At 39.7% G+C, this 27967-nt stretch overlaps 1 protein-coding gene across 5 annotated transcripts; it reads left to right on the forward strand.

Annotated features, from left to right (window-relative positions):
- Positions 1-853: 853 nt before the first annotated feature.
- zfr2 (zinc finger RNA binding protein 2) lies at positions 854-27934 on the forward strand. Of its 5 annotated transcripts, none has more exons than XM_084723455.1 (19): positions 854-1009; positions 5532-5787; positions 6085-6202; positions 7944-8171; positions 9531-9856; positions 10187-10375; positions 10638-10878; positions 11660-11847; positions 12748-12867; positions 13943-14088; positions 15284-15410; positions 15512-15717; positions 16477-16645; positions 18649-18823; positions 21846-21934; positions 23315-23410; positions 24000-24111; positions 25587-25684; positions 26032-27934. In XM_084723455.1, the coding sequence occupies exons 1-19, from the start codon at positions 957-959 to the stop codon at positions 26203-26205; spliced, it is 3111 nt and encodes a 1036-aa protein (XP_084579581.1). In that variant the 5' UTR covers positions 854-956; the 3' UTR covers positions 26206-27934. The 5 variants fall into 5 exon arrangements, with proteins under 5 accessions (XP_084579581.1, XP_084579582.1, XP_084579584.1 ...); XM_084723456.1 differs by having other exon boundaries at positions 6088-6202; XM_084723458.1 differs by having other exon boundaries at positions 5532-5772.
- The last annotated feature ends 33 nt before the right edge of the window (positions 27935-27967 follow it).

Below are 27967 nucleotides of genomic sequence, written 5' to 3' on the forward strand. Positions count from 1 at the left end.
AATGTTGTGATTATTCTGGATAAATTTCACATACATACTTCTTGGAAGTGGCATGGCTGTACTTTCTCACAGTATTCATACATGATTTTGCCAACTACTTCAAGCCACTAAAATATATGGGGAAAAAAATAGTAGAATGACTAAAAACCTGTATACAACTATATCTCGGTCCTTGCTTTTTCCTGTGTCAATTGCCTTGCTTCTTTGTACTGTGTTCTTTGATTCTTTTTCTATTCTTGTAGTTTCTGTCTGGCTGTGCAGCAGCATCATTTCCACCAATGTTCATTGAATTCTTTTGTGTATTTGGTCCCTGCCTTGTTTAGTAACATATATTATAAATAACGTTTATTAGATAAAAAAAAAATAATACCAAATTGTTTTATTTGTTTATTTATTTATTTTAACCCAACTCCTAACTTTTGATGCGCATGCGTATATAATTTGCTAATATGTTAAACTGTGAAAATCAATTTATGATAAAAAAAAAATGCCGCCGTAAATTAACTAAAATGATACACTCACACAAGATTTATATTGTATTCATTTACAGCGTACTCACTGTGTGTATTTGCCTTTTTACGCAGTTCCGGTTTAGCAGAGACGAGTAGTCATGCCTATATGGAAACCCTATATTTGTAAAACCCTCGCGAGATTTGTGTGCTTTGTTTTTCATTTTGTACGTAAATGTAATCACGTTTTAGAACGTGATAACAACGTGGATAAGATCAGTTAAGGTTTAGAGATAAAAAACATTCATTTCGAGTTAGGGAAAGCACATGGTTTGCGTTCAAATAGCCATTCTCTCTCGCGAGATCTTTCGCAGGTTTAGGGTTTCCATCCAGATACGACAATGAGGTGTTTCCATTGGCTGCAGCAGAGGGGGTGAACTATCTTGACGGTCAGTTTGAGGGTTTCACTGCTGTCTGCCAGTACTGTGCCGTACTGGAGATGCCAAGATGGCTGCAAGCAATTATTTCGGCTTCACACATGGTGCCGGTCCGCAATACAGGTAATTCAAGTGATGCAGGCTGGTGTCAGCATGTCTTTCGAGTCGCATTTATAAGTCGCCGGTGTATATCGACAGAGACACGGTCTCTGGTGGGAATTCACTGCGTGGCGGTGGAGAGAGACAGGCTAGACAGCTAGCTTGACCCGCTTCTTCGGTTAGCTAACGTTAGCTAGCTGGGTTCGCAGGCCAGCGCTTCCCGACACGCTGTTTGACATTAGGGGAACCCCGGTACGGTCATCGTCGCTCGGAAGGCTGCTTCCGATGGTTCAGCTCCTCATCACGTGGTATACTTTAAAAATCAAACAAAACGCGAGTAATGGCAAGTGTCACGCAGCTGGTTTAGTGAAACCAGCTCGTTGCAGCGGTGACTAGTGAGATTTTGGCCACCGGCGTTTAGGATTAAGAGAGCTAACGTTAGCCGGTCCAGCGTCACTGAAGATCTCACAAACTGTGCGTTTGATATCGTTAAATGTTCGCTAACGACAAACTGTTTGAGGGGAAAATTTAGATACTTGTGTGACAGAAGAAGATGAACATCAGCAGCTCGGATTGGTGTTTGGGAAGTTTGTATGACAGGTAAATCATTGAACTTGCCACTGCTTTGACAGGTAAATTGATGTAATTAGCGTGTGATGTAACTGTTAATTATCATTAATTGCGGTCAGTGAACTGTGAAGCCCTGTTGTTTTTCTTTTGCTATTTGTTTTCTGCACTCAAACCATCAAACCTGACAAACAGGAGTGGGCTGTTATCTCTGCACCACAGAGTGCTTATGTATATATACGTATCTCTGCACGTGTTTCCTTTTGTGTTTATTCAAAGTGTGCACTTCTCCTGATTTTGATTCACTTGAGACTAATATTAAGTTTCAATCCCAGATCTTGATTTAACATAAACACATACAACCTCAGATATGCCGCCGTGCTGCTGCAGAGGTACAGCAAGACTTGAAGTCTTCATGAGATGCTCACTGAGTGCAGGGTTATCTGTAGTTAAGTGTGGGCAAAATGGATAATGTATTTTTGTCACAAGTGTTTGATAAACACACTTGATGCGTCAGTGCAGAAAATGTATTGGAAAAAAAATGTGTTTGTGCATATATTCTTTATAAAGAATATTTGCCGATAGATCAATATTGGAATTTCCTAATATCAGCATTGGCATAATTTTATTTGTGAAGTTTTGGTACCGGGCCTTCATCAGGCAAGCACTTTGTAACAATGAGCAATCATCTTAAATAGACGGTGTTAGTGGTTGTAAGTCTGCAACCTGTCACTTTCTCAACATGCTATAGGAACACAAAAATAATTATCTATTTGACACACTCCAATATGCAACAGAGCTAGGAAAATACTCTGTAAAATGACAATCATAAATGTGTCCCAAAATGCTCACGTTAAATGCATAAATTGTAAAGTGAATGTTTAGCTGCATTCTCTAGAAAACACATTCCCAAATATTGCAGATTACATTTGTAAATGAACGTGTTTTATTGGTTTGGTTTTGATAAAATGACGAGACAGGAATGGCTAGTCCAACGAAATGCAAAAAATATTAAGAAGTAATAGTACAGATAGTTTTACCTAAAGCATTTCCTGCCATTGACTGCAAAATTTTCCATGTTGACTTCACACATGCAGAGGTATTTAAGTGATGGCTACAACAGCATAAACAGTGTAGCTGATGAAGTAAACATTGACTGTATTTTTCACAGTTGTGGTAGCAGGAAACAGACTCCACAGAAGCTGCATTCAGTCCATTTACTAATCCACCTCGTCCGCATCAGCTTAGTTATAGCAAATCTGCAATGAAAACAACGTCACAAAGAGGAGCGTACACGGCTCTTCTTAGCTCTCTTGTCTTTGTTAAACAACAAAGTTCAGTCAGTGACATACAAATAAACGGTCTGAACCTTCTTGCACCTCAACGGTTGCAATAACCATAGATGATTTAACAGTGATTCAGCAGTTAAACATACACATTTCTGTAATTTTCCATGACAACAGCAAAATCTGACTGTTAATACTGAGGCATGATAGCAGTTTTGGCAGCAGGGGTGGTTCAGAGCCGGTAAGTAGGCCAACAGCAGAGTGATCAACCAAACTTATTGATTTGTTTATTTTTGGTGAAATGGATGAATTCAGACTTGTTCAGAATGAGTCACGACATGGCATGTAGGACTTACATAATATAGTTATTAGATCTTGGAATTTCCTGCCCACAGTATGAGAAAATGCAATTACAGGCATTTCTATGGAAGAGCGATTAAGCTGCTGAATGGACAATGCACAGACCAGTTAACCCTGGAAAAATGTGGTTTTCCAATTCTCTTCTTGGTTGTCTGTTTGTTACATTAGAAATACGGCTTCCCTTATACGTTTTATTGTGCAACTGTTTTATATCTGCATTGGATCCAGTATATATTTGTAAGATAAATAGTGTTATGATTACTCGTAAAGTATTTTGGCTCTATGCTTCCTCTATGACCCTAAGGCGTCATTTAATTTTAGCCCTCGTGTCACTGAAAGCTTAATAAAGATGCTGATAGCATCAGTAACTGATGCTGTTGCCAGTAATGGATGCTGTCTGCATCCCAAACCGTGCTAACAACAAGGCTGTTGTGGAGTTTTCCTTTTCGGATTTGTCTGTATGCAGATGAAAATAAGAATTAAGGTCACTGCAGAGCTGCTTGGTTAATCATGAAATATTATTGATTACAGTTTTTCTTCCACAATTAATTAATCTTGATTGGGTGTTGACATGTTGCATTTAATTAGCCCACCTAATTTTAGTTTTAGTCATGGTAGCAGCTTGGCTTTATGGATGGCAGTGTTGGTCTGCTAGGTCTTCAGTCAATCAGTCAGTCCTCCACTTTAGTCTAGACCGAAACATCCCAATAATCATTGAATGGCTTTATATGAACTTTTGTACAGATATCCACAGTGCCCAGACAATGAATCCTACTGACTTTGGAGATCCCATGACTTTTGCTCTAGCACCTCTCACATTAGTGGTTTTGAGTGAAATATCTCGACAATTATTGCCATGAAATTTAGAACAGAGTACGGGCATTCAGTCCCCCTTCAGACAGAACTGTAATCTCTTCGGTGATCCCCTGACTTTTTTATTGTGCAGACATTAGCATTTATTTCAAAGCACTGCTCCTCCTAAGTACAGCTTTACAGACTTGTTATCATGATATGGATCTTGTTTAAACATACATGCCTTCAAAGCTTCAAGTTTTGTTTAGTATTAAGTGAGTGCAGTTAAATTTGTTATAAAATGCATTAATTATTATGATAAACTGAGGAAAACTCTTCTGATTATCATTCTGCTGTCTAAACGTGCATTTCAGTTGTAGTTGGAATATATTTAATTGGAAGAGTTGGAATATGTCTTGTAGCATTCATTAATTCATTCATTGTCTGTAACCGCTTATCCTTGAAGGGTCGCAGGGGGCTGGAGTCCCAGCTGACATTGGGCGAGACGCAGGGTACACCCTGGACTAGTCAACAGTTCATCGCAGGGCTGACACATAGAGAGAGACAGCCACTCACTCTCACATTCACACCTATTGGCAGTTTAGAGTCACCAATTAACCTATTAACCTGCATGTCTTTGGACTGTGCGAGGAATCCGGAGTACCCGGAGAGAACCCACGAGGACACAAGGAGAAAATGCAAACTCCGCATTGTAGCATTATAGCATTTGTTCTTTTTTAAACTAACTCTTACTGTGCAAGAGAAGATATTCTTGTTTGCCAGGAGGCTCAGTTGGTAGAGCGTTCGTCCCATGTGTTGAGGCTGTGAGTCCTCTGCAGCAGCCGTGGGTTGGACTCCTGCCTGTGGCTCTTTACTGCATGTCATTCCCTTACTCTTTCTCCCCCTTTCCTGTCATATCTCAGCTCTCCTGTAAAAATTAAATGCATAAAAAGCCCCCTAAAATATTTTTTTCAAAAAGAAAGAAAATATGTTCTTGTCCTTCTAACACTGATTGATTCTGTGCTGACCAATAACTTGTATTTTCATCTGTAAATGGGCTATGCGTTCTTTTGGCCAATTAGATGAAGGCCCAGCTAACCATCAGCTACCTTCAGATTAATTGTTGTCAGTTTGGTGCCAACAGTGAGGTTAGCTAGCACAATATTGATGGCTGAAGAAGGAGAGAAGAGTGTGTGTGAATGTGTTTGACCTTCCAGTGTAAACAAGCTAATATGCACACTTCAGTATTGGTTTCTTTATCACGACTCATATCATCATCACAATATTGAGTATGATCACACACTGCAGAGTTTCCTCATATCTTGCAGGACTAGATTTATTCCAGCTTTACTCACAGTAAAGACTGAAGTAAACACTCTACCATGTTGTTTTTCACTAAGATGTCCTCTGAAAGCAGTTTTTAAGTTAACTTTCTTGCTTCACTTAAAACCAGACTCAAATTCCTTCTATGTGTACACATACTTGGGCAATAAAGCTGATTCTGATTAATGTACCCTCCCCTCCTCTCCTGTCCTCTTCAGTACCCAGCCTCCCCCAGCCTACTCCCATCCCTCTACAGCCAGTTACAGCGTCCAGCAGGCTCCAGCTGTGGCTCACGCAGTGACTGCGTCCTACTCTCCAGCTCCAGTCCAGGCAGCCCGGCCTGTGGTCTCTGCTCCCTACCCAGCTTATCAGAGCCACCAGGCCCCCCCTGACTACGCCTACAGGCAACCAGAACCTCCAGCACCCCCACAGCCCACCACCACCCCACAGACGTACCAGGTATACTCGGACACGGTCAGTCGCTTTCTGCTTCCTTTATGATTTCTGCTTCTTAGTCTGTTATAGCATGATGTAGTCATACTGGATGTTGTGTGATGGCTTTTGTTTTGACTTTTCAACACTAAAGTACTCAAGTAGAAAGGAACTCATGCCCCTTCTGCATCAACTTTCACCTGGAGTGTCTCATTTTTCACTTATGCAGTCAGAATGTAATGGATACTTTAATGCAATGATATGATTTTTTAAAATCTTGCTGCATTTATCTATTTAATTATGCTGTCTTACCATTTGATGCTCTCTTGTAAACTCCAGCAGGACAACTACAGCTACGGGCGCCCTGCAGCTGTGACTACCTATGACAATAAACAGTACTACCAGACGAGTATAGCTTCAGCTCAAAGGACACCAACAGAGAATTACTACCAGACTGGTGAGTCAGATCATTTTTACTTTCATGTTTCAGTTATTGTTAAGGCTCGGCGATTGTTCAATATCTGAGGGGAACTTTCCAGTCGCCCACCTAATGCATCGATGCGCGACTGCCAATACATTCACATGACTTCCAATAAATTAAAAAAATATATAAACTCACAATATGTCAAGAAAGGAAATATTCTTGCATGTATTTTCTTTATTAAATAGAAAAATACAACCGCACACCTTCTGAATTCAAGTTCATTCAGTCTTGACAGAAACAAACCTGGTTCTGGTTTCTTTAGTCCTCTATGATAGTAAATATGAATTTTCACATTTTTTTTGACGTTTTATGGACCGAATCACTAATCGATTAATAATTGATTAACCAAGAAAATAATTGACAGATTAATCCATTATGAAAGTAATCATTAGTTGCAGCCCTAGTTCCAACAATCACCAACTCTAGTTTGGTTTAAATAAATCCTTAATTCATCAAGTTAGACGTGAAGATATTCTGGCTCTGTGCTGTTTTCCTCACGTTTGTTCGTCAGCTCAGAGGGTGTGTCCTGTGCAGCTGAATCTATCGCCGTGAAGCAGCTGTCACTGGTTCCTCAGAAGCAGACCAGTACAAATGCATGAAATCTGATAAATTGTCTTGGGTGATGCCACTTGAGTCACTGTTGGCTGGGGCTGAAAACAAAACAAAAAAAATCTGAAAACAAAAAAAAAAAAATCTGGGTCTGGGAATTGCATTGTGGTTAATGTAGGCACCACATTTTTGTCATGGAAGAGAAATGTGTGGAATAAAAATATATGTTTAGTTCTGTTGATTTGCACTTTTTTTAAAAGCTGTCCACTGTGAGTCTGACAATATTAACAGAGTTCAGTGCTAACTGGAGTACTCTTTACTTTAAAGTTTATTGTGTTGACAACAGAGCCCAACAGATATCTGCATCTGCATGGTTTGAGCTAATTATGGATTATGGCTGGGTAGTAAACCTTATAAATAATGTCTTGATGTTTTTAGGCTATGCTCCAATATACTGCAGGGTTGCATTTCTTTTAGATTGTCAAATAGTGATGATCTCATGGGATGTGATGCATTGCTGTAGATTAAACTACCCAGCAGTATATGAAGCAGGGCTGGGCAATATAGACAGCTGAAATGAAGAGCAGAATAGAAATGTGAAATATAAGCAATGTAATCATCACATCGTACATCCAACAGAGAGCACTCTAATGGCCCTAGACACCCATTTTCCGCCCACACAAGTGTTTCCACTTACGCTGCCTGCTCAGACTTCTTCCCAGGACTGTGTAGGTTTGTACATACTGTGCTTGATTGACGTCTCCCTCACTTTCCTGATATTTTATTGCACCTGTTAGGGCACCTCTGTGGGTGAGCGGAATAACTTTACTGTGTGTGTGGATCAGTTTCACCCAAATTATTGTTGACCATTACATAACAAGTGTTTCAGATCTAATTAACAGTGTAGAACACCGACACACACACTTCAGTCTTGCTGGGGGATTTGTGGGTCAGTCAGTGTTGGTATTATTTACTGCACACTTTTGAAGGGTAATATGATATATCAGGAATGTGTCTGCTGCTTATTTGCTAGTGAAATGAGGATCCTCCCTGCCCTGCCAAAAACTCCCTCACAGGCAGTCCCAAAGGATGCGATCTCTTGCTCCTCTCTCTCTAATGCCCTTCCTTTCCACCCCTAATACCTCCCCACCCTTTTCTGTCACAGTAGGAGTAAAGAGTGCTTACAGTCCAGCCCCCTCCACTGTGTACAGTCAGCCTCCTCCTCCCCAGAGGCAGGTAACGGCCCTGAAGCCTCTGGCCCCCTCCAGCTCCGTGTCCACCAGCTACAACATCTACCCAGTGTCCACCAGTGTCCAGCAGCCACCCACACCCATTTCATCCTACACCCTTGGATCCTCCTTCGGGTCCACTGTGTCAGCCACCACCTACTCAGGTAACATAAGACAAGAGATAAGACTTTTGGGCCCAAGATGATCAACATATAAATAGATACATACATAGCAGTGTAAAGCAGCACATCCAGCACAGTTGCAGGATAAAACTGAGACATATGTATGTGAGAACTTAATACATTGCAGCAGATTTACTTGTACACAATAGCTGATTGACATTTCTTCTTTGTATCGTTCAGCTTCAAAATCTGGGCAAAGAAGAACAGCAAAATTAATTGTGTTTTTGTAAAATATTTGTTTTTAGAGGTTTGATGATATAGTGACTACTGGCAGAACTAGTACATGAACTACCTGTAGATGGCAAGCTAGCTGCGAACATGCTAGCCAGTAGAGCTGGGAGATATCTATCAAACTGTCCACAGTGAAACATCATGTTAAACATTGATGTTGTTGGTGATGTAGAAATGCTGACTTGTTCAAGTGAGAGAGAATCCTCACCAGCTCACCATTGTAGTCAGCGGAGACAACTCTATATGTCCTTAATTTTGTTGCGTTCAAGTCTCTGAAGCTTGAAACTAAGTTAGCCGGCAGGCTAGCTACACTGAGGAAGCTAAACTGAGAAAGCAATGGTGCAAATAAAAACAGAACAGTTGATAGAAACATGCTAACCGCAGCCCACAAACAATAAAGAGTGCTGCCACCAATGTAACCGTGCATCTTTTTGACTACCTTCTTTTTAAATCTTCTGCCTGGGCAGACTTCATAAGAAAAACAAATGGGATATGGAGCATTAGTGCAATAACCAGCAGTAAGAGGTTCTTACTGACATGTCAAAAATGGAATTTGGCCAACAACTTATAGCAAATCTGTGGGGACACACTGCTTCAAATACAGAAGGCATTAAGGCATTAACTCATGATGTTACGATGGTAGAGGACTCACTGACCATCGGCCATCACAGATTATAGTTGGCACGAATTTGCTGGCAAAAGTTGAATTAAACGCCAAATATTTGCTCCTGCAAGCAAATCTACTGATGGTGTGGATTAAATTAAAATGAACTATGAAATTTCGACTTTTTATGGTGACAGAGGAGAGATGGAGTGAATAAATTTTACAGTCGATGATGAACAAAGAAAGTAATTCCAACTGTCTGGGAAAGGTGTATAGAAACATTGATACTCTGCTAGTTAAAATCTTGAGTTTCTTATTACATCCATGACATCCATGACATCCTTGGCAGAGATTTTGGGATTGTGTTTGTCCTCCTTGGTCATTAAGTGCAGCTTACTCCTTCCATGGCTGCTGGCTGGTTATTTCTGACCCACATCTTGTTTGCTTTTTCGTCTCTTTAATAACTCTCTATCCTCACTCTCCTCCTCCTGCTCTCTCACCCTCAGGCATCAGCTACTCCAGTTATGATTCAACCGGCTATACCTCCACCTCCGCCCCCTCTTATTACCAGCCGGCCCAGCAGACTATCACTCAGCCGCAGCCTCCACCTCAGCAGCCACAGCAGCCCCAGCCCCCCATCCAGCCACCACCCAAGCAGCTGACGAGCTCTTCCTGGAGCAACTCGGGCAGCAACATGGTGACGGCTCCGGCTGTAAACACCTACAAAAAGCCCACGTTTCACCAGAATAAGCTGCAGAAGCCTAAGGGGCCTCCCAAGCAGCCCCAGCTCCATTACTGTGACATTTGCAAGATCAGCTGTGCTGGCCCTCAGGTAGGAATTTAATGACAAGACTTTATTTATAAAAAGCTTTTAACATAAAAGCTTTATTGTGTTGTGCATCAACGAATGACTGTTTGAAAGACACAAACAAATCAAAAACAAGAAAAGATGTTAGAATATTAACATTTCAGACCAAAGTACATGCTTTAATGTTCATATGAAGACATGTAAGGTGGATAACATCATTCAATATCAGTAGTTGTCTGAGTTGATTATATTGAGAAACAGATTAAAAACCAAGAAAAAAAAACTGAATATGACTGTTTCTGTATGTGCATTTTGAAGATTCATCTTACTAACTTTTTTGATTTACTGCATCAGACGTATCGGGAGCACCTGGAAGGCCAGAAGCATAAGAAAAAGGAAGCAGCCCTTAAATCTGGAGGGCAAACGGGGGCCAGCAACGGGCCCAGAGGGGTCCAGACTCAGTTACGTTGTGAGTTATGTGACGTCTCCTGCACTGGTGTGGATGCCTACGCCGCCCATATCCGTGGGGCCAAACATCAGAAGGTTGGGACAGTTGTGATGCTTTTATCTTTGTCTTTATGTGTTTCAGTATTTTGTTGTTACTTGAGAAAATATTGGCATCTATAAAATACATTGATGTGACATGCTTTCGTTATTGGACATGACTGTGGTGTACTCATGTGATGCTCCATCTGAGCTGCCAAATGTTGGAACAAGACCTGCCCCAGGGATTCTGATGGGATTAAGTATCAGCGGTTCTAAATAGTTTTATCTCCCTCTGTGTCTCTTTGTCAACTGTGGAAAGGTGGTGAAACTTCACACCAAGCTGGGCAAACCTATACCTTCCACTGAGCCGGTGTTGGTGAATTCGGCTCCAGTTATCACGACCTCGACAGCTGGGAAGCCTCCAGCATCCACGTCCACTCCTGCCTCCGTCTCAACCACTTCAACTCCCACTGCAACACCCAAACAGGTGGCTGTAAATGCCACGGCCAAAACAACTGCGCCTGTCAAGAAACCAGCTCCTTCCAAAATAACTGTCATTTGTAAGTTTGTTGATTTGTTCTCTAGATTATTAGATTATTAGGGGTGTTTTTTGACCCCATCTAACCCATTTAATATTGAATAACTATTGCTGAACTTCCAATCTGATAAGTAAAATTTACCACTGTAATGTAGCTGCACAGTGCATGCTTATGTACGCCTAGGGAGTAAGTAAGTAATTTTTCAGCCTGTATCATTTCTTGTGGTGGAGTGAAAAGTCACAGAGAAGGCGGAGGTGTGATATTGTAAAATGGAGATAAATGCACAGTTGCACTGCTGGCTAATCAATGTGTGAAGTGGGTGTGATTGTCAGTTTTAGAAAGTTGCAGGAGTGGTCAGGCACAGCGTAGTGCAATGTCCAACACCAGGTGGGGAGGGGGATTTCCAAAGTTTGTTTTTGCCAGAAAATGGACATAAAGCATTCCATTTCTGAGACTTTGCTTCTCTGTGGATTTGCTTGCTGTGATGTGTCATCAAATAACCAGCAAAAAAAAAAAATAATGTGGCTTGCATGCAGACTTCATATCTCTCTGCTCAAAGGATGGAGTCCCTATTAGTGCCATAGCATGGTCAAATATAAATGAGAAAATGAACTATGTCACAAAAGTAAAAAACAAAACGGATAACTGCTGGTTAATACAAATACTGTGGCATAGAATGGATCCTTTAGAACTGGATTAGAGATGGAAATCAGAAGATGGTTTGGGTTTTTTTCCCCAAACAAAAGGACATACAGGCTTCCTTAAATAAACTCTTATCTGTAATATCTTGTCTGCCGCATAGCCAATAAGCCTGCCAGCGCCCCAGCAGCTGCAGTGACAGCAGCAACAGCGATGGTTGTGGCTGCCAAGGTGGAGGAGCCCATGCAACAGTCGGCTCAGAAGATGGAGCATCTGAGTGACGATGAGGACGGCGACAGAGCTGGAGGTCAGGGAGACATCCAGCCAGTGGGACATGACTACGTAGAGGAGGTAAGCGAAACAGTTATACAGTTAGAGAACAGTGTAGAGTAAAAATGATGTGATGTATTTTTTAAGCAGTTGTATAAACCGTGTTTAAAGGTCTCATTGTCTAGAGTAGTCTGCAATTTGTGAATCGACAGTGTAGGGCACAGATGCTGCAAGTCGGTCAGAGCTCTGAGAGAAAATCAATGTATGTAATACATAAATATATATTGTGTAGAATTCATTGTTTGCATCAATTCAAATTTAATAGTTATTAACAACTATTTACACACATTTTACAACAGTTTACACTGCAACAAACTGCAGGCCTGAACACCAACATACTGTATTTAGAAGCAGCCAGAGGAACTCTGAACTGATGCCTGAGAAGTGCAAGGAGAGGAGGAGGAGGACGGAGTGAGGCAGTGCACGGATGTGGGCGAGAGATCTGACCTGTAACCAAATTATCATAGTTTGTAATAATGCAGGACAGTGCAGAGACGCATTTGTGTGTGATGGAAAACTCTCAGGCCTGCTGTGAGACGTCGCTTCACAGAAAGTATTATTGGCTATTATTAAAACATCTTCCCCAATGTACTACACATGTGATTCAAGATAAAAATGGTGAAGCTGTTATAAGTTTAAAGTTTTTTGTAATCTGATGGTTGTTATTATTCCAGGTTTTTAGGGGATACTGCTGCCCTCTTACTTCCCTCGTTCATGTTGTAGAGTAACAGCTGAGAAGATGTTTTGTACTGTGTCTAAAGTTAATAGTTTTGTGATCTGTAAAGTACTCCAGTTATGCTAAAGATTGGTCTCATACATATTTTAAACAAAATGTATACTTCTGTATTTGCAGCACAACGTCAAAGTTAAATTAGTAGTATCATCGATGAGCTTATAAGGATTATGAACTGTCTGTTTCAGGTCCGTAACGATGACGGCAAGGTGATACGATTCCATTGTAAACTGTGTGAGTGCAGCTTCAACGACCCAAACGCTAAAGACATGCACCTGAAAGGAAGAAGGCACCGACTCCAGTACAAGGCAAGAAAGTTTAAACATCGCTGAGCTCAGTCATGTCTGACAGGTTACCCCAAGCAACATAATAACATGTTTGAGATACATACTTTCAAAGTTTTTCTTTACAGGAGTTCTCTCCTCTTTTAGTTCGACACCAACACAACAGGGCATTTGAGCCTTTATATCTGATAAAGAGTGAGGCTGAATGGGGTGGACTGGCTTGACAATTCAAGGGTACAGGTCATACATGCTACCACTTAACCAAAGCAATGATAATTCTTGGACAGTTGCATTGAGAAGGTCAAAGAAATATTTAGTGAGGATGCCTGTATTGTATGATGGACTGCACTGATGCACAAAATGAGCAATCAAAAAGGTTTGGAGGCTAAAAAGTTTGCTATTTCAAGTTTCCTTGTTGAGTTTTAGGCCTTTAATAGTACTCTGGAGCTGTTTTTGATGAGTGAGTCCATGTTTTGGTCCAACCAATGTTTTCACATTGTTCCACTGGTCACCAGGTGGTGGTAACACACCACTATAAGCAGAAATGGCTGTAAAAGAGATGAACAAGAAGTCTGAAAGCTAGTAATCATGTAAACAATGCTGGAGTTAGTTTTATGAGGAAGTAGATGCACTTGATATGTTAATTAGACCACAAGGATACACTGCAGAATGAGTTCTGGTGACTAAGTCTGAATGTTAACATAACTTTGGTTTGTTTATAAAAAAAAAAAACTCCACAGGGAGCCTTTTAAATTTGTTGAAGCGAGGAAGACTTGATCTTTTCTTTGAAGGTTATCATTCTTCTGAAAATGCCAGCCTTGAGTGGATGAAAGCCCAGATGGAAAGAAAAATAACTTTAATAGCACCTTTTTAAAACATCTTTACAAAGTGCTTTACAAACAGGGTATACAATCAAAACATGGAGAGACTAAAAGAAAGCGAGTGGTCAGGAGTCTTATATTCTCAGGTAGAGAGTTCCATGAACGAGGGACCTTGATGATTAAGATTTTAAATTTTCTCTGCATCAGTGTGGCAGGATCACACGTGCACTGACTGTGCTTACATTCTCCTTATATTTGTTCTGTCCTTCTCTCTGTAGAAAAAAGTGAACCCGGAGCTTCCTGTGGAGATTAAGCCCAGTAACCGGGCCAGGAAGCTGCAGGAGAGCAAGCTGAAGAAGCAGAAGCAGAAGGCGGTGCTGAAGAGGCAGAGAGACGATGAGCAGCGCTGGCACATGGAGATGAGGTCAGGCTCCTAACCTAAACTTCTTCCCAATCTTGACGTTACACTTTGCAAGTTTCCTTTGTTGGCACAGACCAGCCTATAAAGGAAAATATGAGGAAGAATCATACAGGTAATATCAGTAAAGGGGAACTCCTACAGTTGACCAGCTGACTGCTGGTCTGACACATGTATGCAGGGAAAAAGGGAGTTTCATGGTCCTTTTTTTCCTCTTTCTGACAAAGGGCAGTCACATGAGCTTTATTGTATGTAAAATAAAATACACTCTCTTAACTGCCAGAGGAAAGTCCCATTAATCGGATTAGGTTTTAATATGTTATCATGAAAACTGTACATCCAAATAAGAGGCCGATTTAGTAAGATTTTGACTTACCAGGTCTGTGGTTTAATTGCAGGGTCCTTGCAAGTGCTGGAAATCTTTGAAAACACTTGAATTTTAATGTATTGTTTTCAATGTTTTCATTTGTCAATGATTAATCTGTCCATTATTTCTCAATTTATTTATCAGTTCTTTGGTCCATAAAATGTCAGAAAATTATGAAAAAAGTCTAAGATGACATCCTCAAATGTCCTTAAATGTCTTTTTTCCCCACAACCAAAAGATATTCAGTTTACTGTCATACAGGAATAAAGAAAGCAGAAAATATTCACAGTTAAGAAGCTGAAATTAGACAATTTGGACCTTTTACCTTAAAAAAAGACTTTTATGTATAAATTATTAAAATGGGTGATTAATTTTGATTATCAATTAACAGCTGATTAATTTATTACTTGTTGCTGTTCTAATAGGAAGCCAAGTCTAAACATTTTGAGACATGAAACTTGTTTTCCTTTAATCTGTCATCCCCCTGTCGAATTCTGTCAAGAAACATAAACAGAACATCATTTTAGTTGGTTAACAGCACAATAACACACGTATTTATATTTATATATTACAGAAAAAGTGCAGGAACCCCGTAATTGTTGTTTTTTGAGAAGAAGTGCCCATTTTGTAACCATGAATTAGCAACCAACATACTGCTTTTGACACAAGCTTCTCTATAAATATTATTTTATACAATCAGCAGTAGATTAGAGTAACTGTTTTCTTAAGTGCTTTTTTATGGACAACTGTGTACTTTAATGGCAACCATAACATCCCCCTCAGGGACTAAATGACTTTTAATGACTGACATTGAAAACCTCCCTTCCCCTGCAGGCGGTATGAGGAGGACATGTACTGGAGGAGGATGGAGGAGGAGCAGATGTACTGGGGGGAGCAAAGACGCAGGATGGCTCCTCCACCGCTGATGAGCCGCCCTGGTATGCCAGTACCCCCTCTACTGGTAAGTGTTGGACTTAAAGTCTCAGTGAAAGTTTGTTTTTGGTTTTAAAGAACTGCAATTCCAAGTGTGATCAATCTCTTTATTCCTCCCCTCTCTGTAAGACGTGCGTGCGTCGGCCAGACTCTCCTGATGACCGTCACATCATGGCTAAACACTCGACCATTTACCCAGTGGAGGAGGAGCTGCAGGCTGTTCAGAGGATCGTCTCCCACTCTGAGAGAGCCCTCAAACTGGTGTCAGACACGCTACTGGATAAAGAAACACCAGCTGCTACTACTGCTGCTACTGAAGGAGGAGAAGAAAAGGGGTAAAAAAAAAACAAACATGACATTTGGCTGAAGCCTAATAGGACAAAAAAAATGCTACACAGAGCAGTATATCGCAGTACTGGAAGCAAAGTGATATATTGTCATTTCTTAGATCTAAACAGTCATGGAATAAAGAACACACCACCATACTATAAGCTTAAAAAGTTAATAAAATGCTATTTATTTAATAGAGGAAGGAAAATAGATAAAAACACTGCAACCTAGTGGTCAGGGGTATAAACAACACAAAATGAACCTTTGCTACGAATCTTTGCATATATCACGATGCAGTATTTTTGTGAATTGATATTGTATCACAAAACATAATATTGCAATACTCATGTGTGTCAATATTTTCTTACGTCCATCCCTATTATACGCTACGTGTAGGAACAGCGTATTGATACACAGGAACTACATATTATAGTATGTGGACAATACCTTTGAAAATAATATTTTAGCATGTAGCCACTACTTTTAAAATCAGTATTTTAGCACAGTCAGTCAACTGATAAATAACTTAAAACAGTACCAATAATACAGGCAGTAAAAATGAAATAAATATGAAAAAGTACATACATAAAGCTGCAGGTGTATGGTCAGGAAAAGAAATGGAAGCCATTTTGGATAATAAGAAGTTCATTATGTCTCCATTTGTGCTCCATTAAGTTGCTGCAAAAGAAACCCCTTTATCTGATTGAACACTAAAAGCAGCGCTGCAAATCTTTATATTGGCGTCCCTCCTTTTCTCCTGACAGTACTGAGAACTCAGCACGGCTGCTAAAAGGTGTGATGAGGGTGGGCATCCTGGCCAAAGGCCTGCTGCTTCGTGGGGACAGAAACGTTGAGCTCATCCTGCTGACTGCTAAGAAACCCACCGTATCTTTACTGAAGAGCATCGCTAAGCAGCTGCCCAAGGAGCTGGAGGTAAGAAAAACCTTGTTAACAGACTGTTAATGTAGGACAGTGGTTCAGGTTGAGGGAGGGAAGAACTGTGGTGACATGGAATTCACAACACTGACATTCCTACTTTTACATTTTACTGTTAACAAAACCCTGGCAAAAAATGGCGGGGAAAAGGCTTCCTCTGCCAGTTTTTTGCCAGTAGTTTGTTAAATATTATCCTTTCAGATACTCTAGAATTTTAAAAAGAGGAAGCTATTCTTTGTCATCCACTGCCTTATGACTTGTGTCATAAGAGCTGGATACTCAGAGACCAAAACATTTTTATTGTTATGTAATAAATAGAATGAGAAGGAGAAGATGTCACTATTGATGCGTTTGTTAAAGCGCAAAGAGCACAAAACCAGAAAAATCCCACCGCAGAATCCCGTCATTCAAGATCGGTTTTTCTCATATGCTAGAACAGCTCATTTATGTATTAGTGAACATGTACAGCTGTCCCCCGCAGTCAGAAATAACACAGCTGTTTGTTCTCCATGATTAACATCTTCACTGTTGAAGTACAACCACTAGAACCAGTAGAGTAAATTTATCTTTCTATGGCTCTACAGTACATGTCTGGTGGTTCGGAACATACAGCCCAGCCAGTCAGTAAAGCTCTCTTTTATTCTTATTAGAGGACTTTCAGGCTGTGTATTTGACTGTGGTGTGAGAATATTGTGTGTTTTCTACAGACACGGATTCCAAAAAAGTTGTGACGCTGTATTAAACTTAAAAACAGAGTGCAATGATTCGCAAATCCATATACATTATATTGAATACAGGACAAAGACAAGATATTTAATGGTTTGGATTTGATGCCTGTAACATGTACCAAAAACACTGGGACAGTGGCATCTTTACCATATCACCTTTCCTTTTAACACTCAGAAAGTATCTGGGGACTGAGGACACAAACTGTTGAGGTTTTGAAAATGAAATTATTTCCCTTGCTTGATATTCGACTTCAGGTGCTCAAGAGTCCGGGGTCTCTGTTACCGTATTTTGTGGTTCATAATGCACCACACATTTTCAATGGGAGACAGATCTGGACTGCAGGCAGGTCGGTCTAGTACCTGAACTCTTTCGCTATGAAGCCATGCTGTTGAGTTTTAATGATATTATGGATTGTTGCCCACACAGTTTTTCACAAAGTGGTGAACCTCGCTGCATCCTTGCTTGTGAACAACTGAGCCTTTCGAGGAAACCCCTTTAATACCCAGTCATGATACTGTCGCATTACTAATTTCTTGTATAATTTTCATTATACAACTTTCCCAGTCTCTTCATGCTCCTGTCCCAACTTTTTTGAAACATGTTGCAGGCATCAAATTCAGAAGGAGTTTAAATTGACAAAAAAAAAAAAAACAGACGTTTATCAGTTTTTGTCTTTGTACTTTACTCAATTGAATATAAGTTGAAAAGAATTTGCAAATCATTGCATTCTATTTTTATTTACATTTTACATGGCATCCCAACGTTTTTGGAATTGGATTTGTAGCTTTGGGAGAGATCTTTCCATGTTCACAAATGACTGAACTGTTCCTAGCGTAAAGAGAAAAACTTCTGAATTTTGAATTCACTGGTATTTCCATTTAAGGCTAATGTGTTGTAATTCCTCACTCTTCCTCCCTCCTGCTGTAGCTGTAATGAGTGTTTCATTAAAGGTGCTTTTGACTGATCTTTAGATTCACTGCCTGGTTATGACACCTGAATCCTACAGAGTGAGATGGGGCGTTTATTCTCTAACTGCCCCATTGCTTACAGTTACGAATGATACAATAAATTGTTGAGAAATACATTTATCTTTAAGTCACCAACCCTGCTTAAATAAGGGAACTGTCTTGAGAAAACTAAATTACACAACCTGGGGTTTGAAAACATAACAGTACTGCCCTGTAACCTTGCCAAACGAGGCTATTCTTTGCCCCTACACCCCCCCTCCCTCCTCTGTAGTGAGTAATCCCAAGTGTCCTTTTAACCGGCAGACATTTTCTGAAGATCAGTATGAGGTGCAGGCTCACCCCGAGGAGGCGAACATCGTGATATTTTCAAGCAAGGAGCCCAAAATGCAGGTGACCATTTCTCTCACCTCGCCGCTGATGAGGGAGGACACTGCTGCTGAGAAGGACAAGCAGGCAGGAGGAAAAGCGGCTGAGAAAGGTTAGAGAAGCCAAAGCTTTCAGTACCAGACGACCAAATGTAAGCAATGTGTGTAATACACTTACATATATTATATATATATATTTATATATATACCCCTTGCTCCACCCTTCCACTCAGTAGCAGCCTAAATTTTAGGCTGAAAAGCTCTTAAATTACACAAAACAAGAGGTGGGACTTTTAACCAAGCCCACATTCAAGTTTTTTTCTTTAACCCCTAAAATAAGAATTAACTCACACATTCATTTGTCCCACTCTTTTCATTTCCCCCATTTTTTGCAGTTATTACACTAGTCCCAATTTCTTTATTTCTTTTCCACAACATGGGAATCAAAAGCCGGGCTCTCCGACCTTTCTGTGCCACTAGGGTGTGTGTTTATCTGGTGAACACACACTCAGATAAAACCTCTGGGAAACTATAATAATAGACTGAAATGTTCAGATAATGCCCAGGGATGAAAACGCTTCAAACGGTGATAATATCTACAAATAATCTTATTTTGTAGACTTCTGAAAAGTTGTGCTTCTTGGTGCATTTTGGCCATAAAACCGAAAGAGGGGGTTTTGAGGTCCAGCGACTTCCCATTCCCTCATCTCTCATCCCTGCATCAAAGCCTGGCATTATCAACGATAAGGTGTTGGAGTGTCATTTTATTGCCTCACAATGATCAGTATTAAAATTATAATAAGATGACACTAGTAAATCCATTGTCATTACTTCCCCCACCATTCAACAATGAAGGTAATTTCCCAGATCATTGTGTAGCCAGCACTCCTCCACCTGCTCCAGTAACTGTATTTTAATGTGTTTTTTCCCATTTGGAAAACATGGTAGAAATGTTTTCTGTGGCTTTTATTTTTTAAATTTTGTTTGGGTTTGTTGATCAGTGCCCCTAATTCTGTATCAGCAGACCTAGGCAAGCTAAAGGCGAATCTGAAGACCACACTTGTACACATACCACTAAGAATAGAAACACAGAAGGAACCACGTTGCCCATGTTTATTAAGCTTTTTAGAGGAGGAAAAGCCTTGTTGCTCTCATCAGAGGGGCTCAACTGCTGCTAAATGAAATCTCTTAGAGGCATGATAAACATGGGTCTTTGATTCTAAGTGGTATGATAGTGTAGACTTCAAACAAAGTGGCTTTGTTATTTTTGTTGTATTTTTCATGTAAGAAAGCAAATGTCCTCTGTTGCTACAGTTTTAGTGAACATAGAAGTGTGGAAAGCCCCGAGGCTGATCTTGTGAAATATTACATCATCGCAGTCATCAGTAACTGCATTGAATGTTTTGGACAAACCTGTCATTTGTCATTTTGTAAATGTGTCTTAAGTATTTACTATTTCGTCTAAATCCAACACAGACACAAGCATTATTTTTTAAACAAACATAACTTTGTATTATCTCATTTTTGTATTACTAATTAACTTAATTTTGGGCTTTGTGATATTGTTTAAAAGATCTGAACTCACTTTAATTGGTTTGCTTTTTGTTGTTGATATTGTCTTAAAATATGGAGGCCTGAAGGGAAAGACTTATCCTCGCTCTTGTGCCTTTATCTGCTTGAGAAGTTCCCTTAATTGCAGAGGAGTAGCAGAAGCTATTACTCTCTGTGGAAAGTAGGGCCAATTAAAAAAAAAAACCGCTGAACTAAAAACATCTCCAATGGGATAAAGTCCATGTTTCAGCTGTTAATTGATCAAAAGTTGTAGAAAAGACATTCTGGGGTCTTACTGAAGCTCAGTTAGACTTGTGCAAAGTCAAATGCAAAAAAGGGAAATCCACAATGCTCAGAGTTTGAGTTTATTAAAGGATAATTCTAAAAGTGGATAGTGAAAGTAAATGTGGACAACTTAAAAAAAATCTTTACTTATGAAATGGTCACAAATTTCCTGTATGAAAAACATGTTTGGATTCTCCTGGACTGTAGCGGTGTGAAGGAAGCCAAATAGGACAAGGATTTTTTTTTTCTTTCTGAATAGGGTTGGGGCGATGTCATTGTCCATTGCGAGCCCTCTACCCTCGTAACTTTGTGTCCCCTCAGAGTTGCTATAGAGTCAAAACTGTCGCTGCTGGCCATTACTTTATGTCTCCATATCTTGCTTATTATTTTCTTTTTAATCATAACTAAGTTACAGACATGTGATGCTGTGACGAAACTTTTAAACCCAGCAGCGATATCATTGTCAATCGTGATGTTTCACTGTGCACATGGTCATATACCAATTTGTTAGACTTTGCCCAACCCTATTTCTGATTAACAATTAAAAATATTGTCCAACCCAGTGACCAGTTAGAGATGTAGAGAGTGATGAAGCTCCGTTAGTAAGAAGGTAATAGTAATGAGAAGAAAACAGGCTCAAACTAGCTTGATGATGATGTAGAATAAAACAAAAAGCGCCTTTCTCATAGCAGACATTTTGACTTGTCACTGTCACACAGTCTTGGCACTGACACACCTAAATGTACAGTAGACATTATTAATGTTATTTGATACACTTTTGTTTGACAACTCAAAATGTCTCTGTGCTCAGACGATGATGGGTCAGAATTTTAAGTCACTATAAAATCAAATTCACAAAACAAAATCATAAATTATAAACTCTCTTCTCTGAATGCCCTGGATTTTCCTTCTCTTTTGCATGTGCCTTCCACTCCAAAGAACACACTGCTGACTGTATTTATATTTTGCTATTTTCTTCCACTCAGAATACATCTGTAAAACACTCCAGTCCTCCTTATTCGATGGTCAAATGCTTGCCTTTTCTCTCACATCATCCCCTCATTACTTCTCTCACAAAAAAAAACCCAAAGACTATTTAAGGATTCGAGGAAATGTCTGGTCTCATGAGATAAACATGAGCGTCCAGTGGTTTTATTTATTTATTTATTTTTTTAATAATTTCATCCCTGATCAGCATCTGTAAATAAACATTAACACTTGCTATGCATTGCAGTCATCATTTGGGTTTTGTGCTAATTTGACTGTAAGTCATGAACTAGTCCATGTTATCTCCACCAGATGTGGCTGAGAAGGACCCTCCTGATCTTCTGAATAAGAAGAAGTGTCTGGAATACCTGGCTGCCCTCCGTCACGCCAAATGGTTTCAGGTAAAGAGCTCGAGCTCTGTCTTTCCCACCTTTGTGTCTCCCCAACAGAGGTCAACAAATAAGTGTCATCAGTACAGAGAAATACAGCCTTAAACTTGGAGGCTTGAGCAAATTTACCACGGTGACTGTCTGCTGAGAGACGTTGAGTCATAGTCACTCATGTCAGGATGTTGTTGATGAATGTGATCGTCTGCTCGCTAGTGTGATAATAAAACTCACGCAGACTCTGTTGCTCATGAGCTTTTACGAAATGCAACTATTTTTTCCCTCCTTTCCTGTGATCACAGGAAGGAAGGGCTACTTTCACGTTTTATTTAACTTGTTTTGACTCAGAGCAGGAAAACCACAGCTTTAAGTAGTACACAGTTCAGTTGAATTGAATTTTTAGTATGTCAGTGAGCCGCCTTGCACAGTACTCTGGTTTTGTTACTATTAAAGACTAACTTTTTCATCAGTCCCACACAGGTGTAGTAACATTAGTAACGGCTGCGTTCCATTTACGAGCACCTGTGATGGAGCTTACTCGAATGAATGCAATGGAGCCAATATTACTATTACAAGTTACTCCTGTGTGTATCCTGCTCTGACATGTCGATATGTCCTTAAAGTCTATAATTTATGATGAGATATTTATATTTATTTAAAAGATATCTTGTATTATATTGCAGAAGTGGTTGAGTGTGGGAACGAGCTGATTTGACTGAACTAATCTTACTTCCTTTCAGGCTAAAAACAGGCTTTTGTTTTTTGTTTTTTTGCACAACGCTGTTGTCATGTATGAGCAAATGTCACAAGAATTCTGATGTATCTGTGTTTCTTTTACCAAAGAAAAGCCATAGATGTAATCTTTGAAATGATGCTTATTTTGTAGGGGCAGCTTGTTCTGTCATGTTTTGTTGTTCAGTTATATTTTTGGTTGTTGAGATCCTGTTCCCCTCACGAAGATGGAGGAAGTCTTCAAAATTATCACATTATAACCAGAAACATTCTCTTGTTTTGACAACATGTGTCCTGCAGAAGACTTCTCTATCTTTAAAAAGTGACTTGCTTTATGAAAATAACACACAAAACAAAAACAGTGCATTTTGCTTGATGTTTGTTTAGTTTTTCAGAGAAGCCCCAAAATATCAACCACAGAATTCCTGGTAGGACTGATTTGAGTTATTGTTTTGGTTAAGATTTCCAACTGGGACCATCTGCTCACAGAACAGGTCTATAGTTTGAGAAGTTTGTAGTTGAGAAGAATCTTTTGTTTTTGTTTATTCAGATACACAAATTTAAAGTCACCTGCTAGATTCCATAATGGCATTCCAAATAAATTTCCTTTTCTTGTTAACTGATATGTTTTTTTTTTGTCTTTGTTTTTTGCCATTTCTGAAGGCTCGTGCCAACGGGCTGCAGTCCTGCGTGATCATCATTCGAGTGCTGAGAGATTTATGTCAGCGGGTTCCCACGTGGGGGAAGATGCCCGGCTGGGTGAGTGGCTTTAAAATGTCTTTTATGTTTTAATTTTCCTTTTTTGGTGTCATGTGAACCTTCTCGTACTGAGATTGTGTAAAATACTGCATCATCTCTGGGCGCTGGTTAACTTTGATTTAACCTTTAATCAATGTTTGTCGTGTCATCATCTAGTCTTCGTCATTAGTCCAATTCACGTGGGACAAGTATTACCTGGGGACCTCTAGTAACTTGTAATAATTGCAGTCGTTTGTGATCTTAATGTCTATCTTTTAAAGTAAAATTTCGCAAATTGGCTACCATATTTTGCCAAATACAGAAGTCCTGTCATAACACTAGTCCTGTGCAAATCAGCATCTTTGTGGCTCATAACATTTTGGAATTGAGGTCCCCTGGTAATTCAAGTCCAGTGCAAAGAGGGCTTATGTCTGTCTCTGTTGGTATAAGGAGATCACTTTTGCACACTAAATGTCTCGACCCGGTGTTTTATGAAGCGTCAAGACATCTAAAGTTGGGGCAGGACCTATTAGGGGTCTTCCATTCACTGACTATAATGTTTTCTTCCATTTCAGTGTGTCTGTTTCTCTCTGTATGTTCCTCCCTGCAGGCGATGGAGCTGCTGGTGGAGAAAGTGATTAGCAGTGCTGCAGGCCCGCTCAGCCCAGGAGAGGCCATGCGCAGAGTCCTGGAGTGCATCTCCACAGGCATCCTGCTGCCAGGTCAGACAAATTAATGAGATGTGAATGAGAATTATTTCACATTATTTTCACATTATATGATTAATTGGTTTGAGTAATATTTTCTGGTTTATTTACTCCTGTATGACAGTAAACTGACATCTATGGGTTGTGAGTAAAACAAGATATGTGAGGACTTCCTCTTAGTCTTTGGGAAACACTGGTTGACATTTTTCACCATTTTCTGACATTTTAAAACGACTATCAATCAATCAAGTGAGAAAATAATTGACTGGTTAATCAACTATAAAAATAATCATTAGCTGCAGTCCTAGTCAAAATTAATCCTTTGAAAGGAAACAGTCACTGTTTAATGACTTCTAACATCACATTTACAGTTTTAACTTGTTCCTCCTCCCTGAAAGGGGGAGGAAGACCTCCAGTCTAATTTTGCAGAAGTGGGAAGCAGTGTGTATTGTTAGTCAGTATTTCTCTTTTAACAGTAGACATAACATTGCACAATACAGTCTCAGTCATAAAACATACTACAACCCTGTCCGATGGCATAAAATAAAATTTCAATATCCCCAAATCTGCTTACACGAATGTCAGGGGTTCCCTTTGTCTACATTCATGTATATCAAATGAAAAGACAACCTGATGGGAAAGCCTGGAGAATTTGAAAAGATGTGGGGTGATTTTTGGGAAATCTTCAACTACCATGTTTGTTTCTGTTCCTCCTCTGAAGCTACTTGCATTTGTTTTTTTAATATTCTGTACTTTTTTTCATTTATTCCTTTTTCTTTTTCCAAGCACATTCGTGTTGTAAAAATACAGATTTTTCTATACATATTGATTCTTAATATTTTCAAATAATATCCAACCGCAGTATCAATACACCAGTACCAGTTGGGATTTCTCGCTCTCTCCTCTCTCTGACAGTGGCAGAAGAAGAGTGGGAAAAACCACCTGATAGCTGGCATTAACTAAAAGCATGACAGCAGGACTGTAAAATTAGATCAGTCCACCACCCAGCTAAAAAAAAAACCAATCTCTTGACTGCCTGGTAAAATTTGTACATTTACTCGTCATTTGGCCAGTTGACAAAAACCTTAATTTTGCCTCCTGTCTTCCTGACAGTGAAACATCATGAACAACTTTGTGCTACATGAACCTTATAGCTGTAATACAGTGTACATCATCAATGACTTCAGCACCAACCATCTTTCTATACAGTCAGTACAACAGGTCGTAGCTCATGAGTAGAGAGGAAGCTGAAAAAACCCTGTAATTTCAAAATAAAATTGAGTGAAGAGTTAGAAAGTTAGAAATTCCCGTATCATGAAAACACTATGGTACATAAGAGGTAGGTGGGGTGTGTGTGCAGGGGATGATGGGTGAGCTGATCTGTGATCGTATTTTTGTACACTTTAATTATTTAACCCAGTGCCTGTTATGTTACAAAATCGGTACAGATGATATTGAAAAAAAACTTGTTCCTCCTTTCCCTTACTCAGATGGACCAGGGTTGATGGACCCCTGTGAGAAGGAGCCAACAGATGCTTTGGAAAGTGTGATGCTTCAAGCCAGAGAGGACATAACTGCCAGCGCACAGGTATCCAAACAGAGCATTTGATTCTGATTGGCTGTAAAGGATCACGGCTAAAGAATTTATTTAGGTATTATTTGTGTAACAACCAACAGAAATGGAAAAACTGCTGCTCAGTCAGAACCACACAAATATAATTTTAACTGTGTTTGGTATTTTGCTCAAATTATGACGTCAAAATCAACAAATGGTCGGAGGAAAGAAGACTTTTAATATATTAGCCTCGGTGAAGCTTCTCTCCCTCCTCATATCCTGCGTGCCTCTCTAATTTTCAGTTGACAAAAACAGTGTCTAAAAAGGATGCCTCCAACTCTAGAAACCTACATTTCTCTCTCCTGTTTTCCTCTTCCCAGCATGCCCTGCGGCTGCTCGCTTTCCGTCAGATCCACAAGGTCCTGGGCATGGAGTCTCTGCCGGCGTCCAAGGCCAGCGCTCGCAACCGCAAACGTCGACGGGACGGCAGCGACGCAGGCGAAGGGGAGGGGGAGGGCAAAAAAGACAAGAAGGAAGAAACGGAAAGGGCTTGACCTTGAGAGGCGGCGTTTGCTAGTTTAGAGACTGGTAGAATGTCACAACTTTAAACCTTTTCTTATCTTGAAAACAATCTTAACACGCAGCTATACACATATGAATATAACTGACTGTACATGTCTACCTTTCTTGAGTTAAGAGGAGTTATGTGTTGGAGGAGGAATAGACTGAAGTTCGAGTGTCTGTACTGAAATTCCCTCTCCCGTATCGTAATCTCCTGCAGATTTAGTGTCTTTGAAAGTGTGCAGAGAAAATTGGCTCAGTAAGAAATCCTGAAAAAAAAAAAAAACTGACTGCGTCATTCCATTTCAGTATAATTGCACACTAACTACTGACCACCCCTTCCATGTTTATTCACTATAGTTAGTTGTTTTCTATGATGTCAAAGCCGCCAGTTAAATCATCAGCACCTTAAGCTTTATTTCCAAATGACTCTGACCTCTGCGGCTCTTCGGGCCTGTTCAGTTTTAACATCCAACTCTGGAGTCAGAAGTCGCTGAACTAATGTTGGTGCATGACATTTGTACACTGATGTGTTTTTCAGTCTGTGTTTTAAAAAAAAAAAGATGGATGTAAGAGAGAGTGGAGAAGACTGAGTGTTTAGGATCTACATACAAACAGTACTGTGATGTTCATTGTGCCTAAAGATGACACACTAGCAGAGGTGCGGACTAAAGTCACGCAACTTGGACTTGAGTCAGACTCAAATTTAATTACTTTAGACTGACTTGACAGAATCGGACAAGACCTGCAACTCGATTTGGACTTGAACCCCAATGACTCGGGACTTCAGTTGGACCTGAGCCGTTTTTCTTCAAAATAGCAAGCCCAAAGATTGAAAAGTGTTATTTAAAAAGCCGCGAATCAATTCATTTCCTGAATCATTTAATGGGGGCCGATATTAACCGAATGTAGATTTTCTGTTTGGTGAGTCAATCTGAGAAGGTTGTCTGCTACACTAGCAGTTTAACGTTTGCACCAAAATAGTCATGTTATAAATAACTGCTGAGAGTCTCTGCTGTGTTTCTGTATTTGTCAGAATTCAATGCACACACACACACAGACTTCATGTTGCATTCAGGTATCCCCTGTAAACTCATAAATCTATACTTGAATGGCCATGAAGGTTGTTTAAAACAGGACAGTTTTCTTATTTTCCTTTGTTGAAATACAGACCGACACCTGTCATTACTTTCTTGTCCTTTCAGATGGCTAAAAGTACACACATTTGTTACTCAAGTAGAAGTAGAAGTACAGATACTTGTTTAAAAAAAAAAAAAAAAAAACTTTAGTTAAATAAAAGTGAAAAAGTACAGGCACTGAAATGTACTCAAAGTATAAAAGTAAAACGTAGTCCTCTGAAGGACCTTTCTGCCGGCTGTATCTGTGCAAAGCTAACTGAGCCTCACCTTTTCTCTGCTGTCATGTTTCCCTCTTGTCTTTTCTGTGTTATTGTTGCATCCATTTGGGTTGAAAATGGTCTCGATTTTGGGAAGGTCGTACCCGGTGATGCAGAATAGAAATAATCTTAATTCCCCTCAAATGCATTAAGACTAAAGTAACAAGCACATTTTGAAAATATAAGCAGTAGAAAGTACAGATATTTGTGTGTAAATGTAAAACTAAAAAAGTCGTCAGAAAAATAAATAAAGTACAGATATCTGACAACTACTTAAGAATAGTGTCAAACTATTTTTTCCTTTGTTACTTCCCACCCCCGTCTCTCACTACTGTTCTGTTGTTAAATGGCATTGCACT

The sequence above is a fragment of the Lutjanus erythropterus genome, chromosome 7 (genome assembly GCF_056507025.1).
Source record: "Lutjanus erythropterus isolate fLutEry1 chromosome 7, fLutEry1.hap2, whole genome shotgun sequence".
Taxonomy (NCBI): Eukaryota; Metazoa; Chordata; class Actinopteri; order Lutjaniformes; family Lutjanidae; genus Lutjanus; species Lutjanus erythropterus.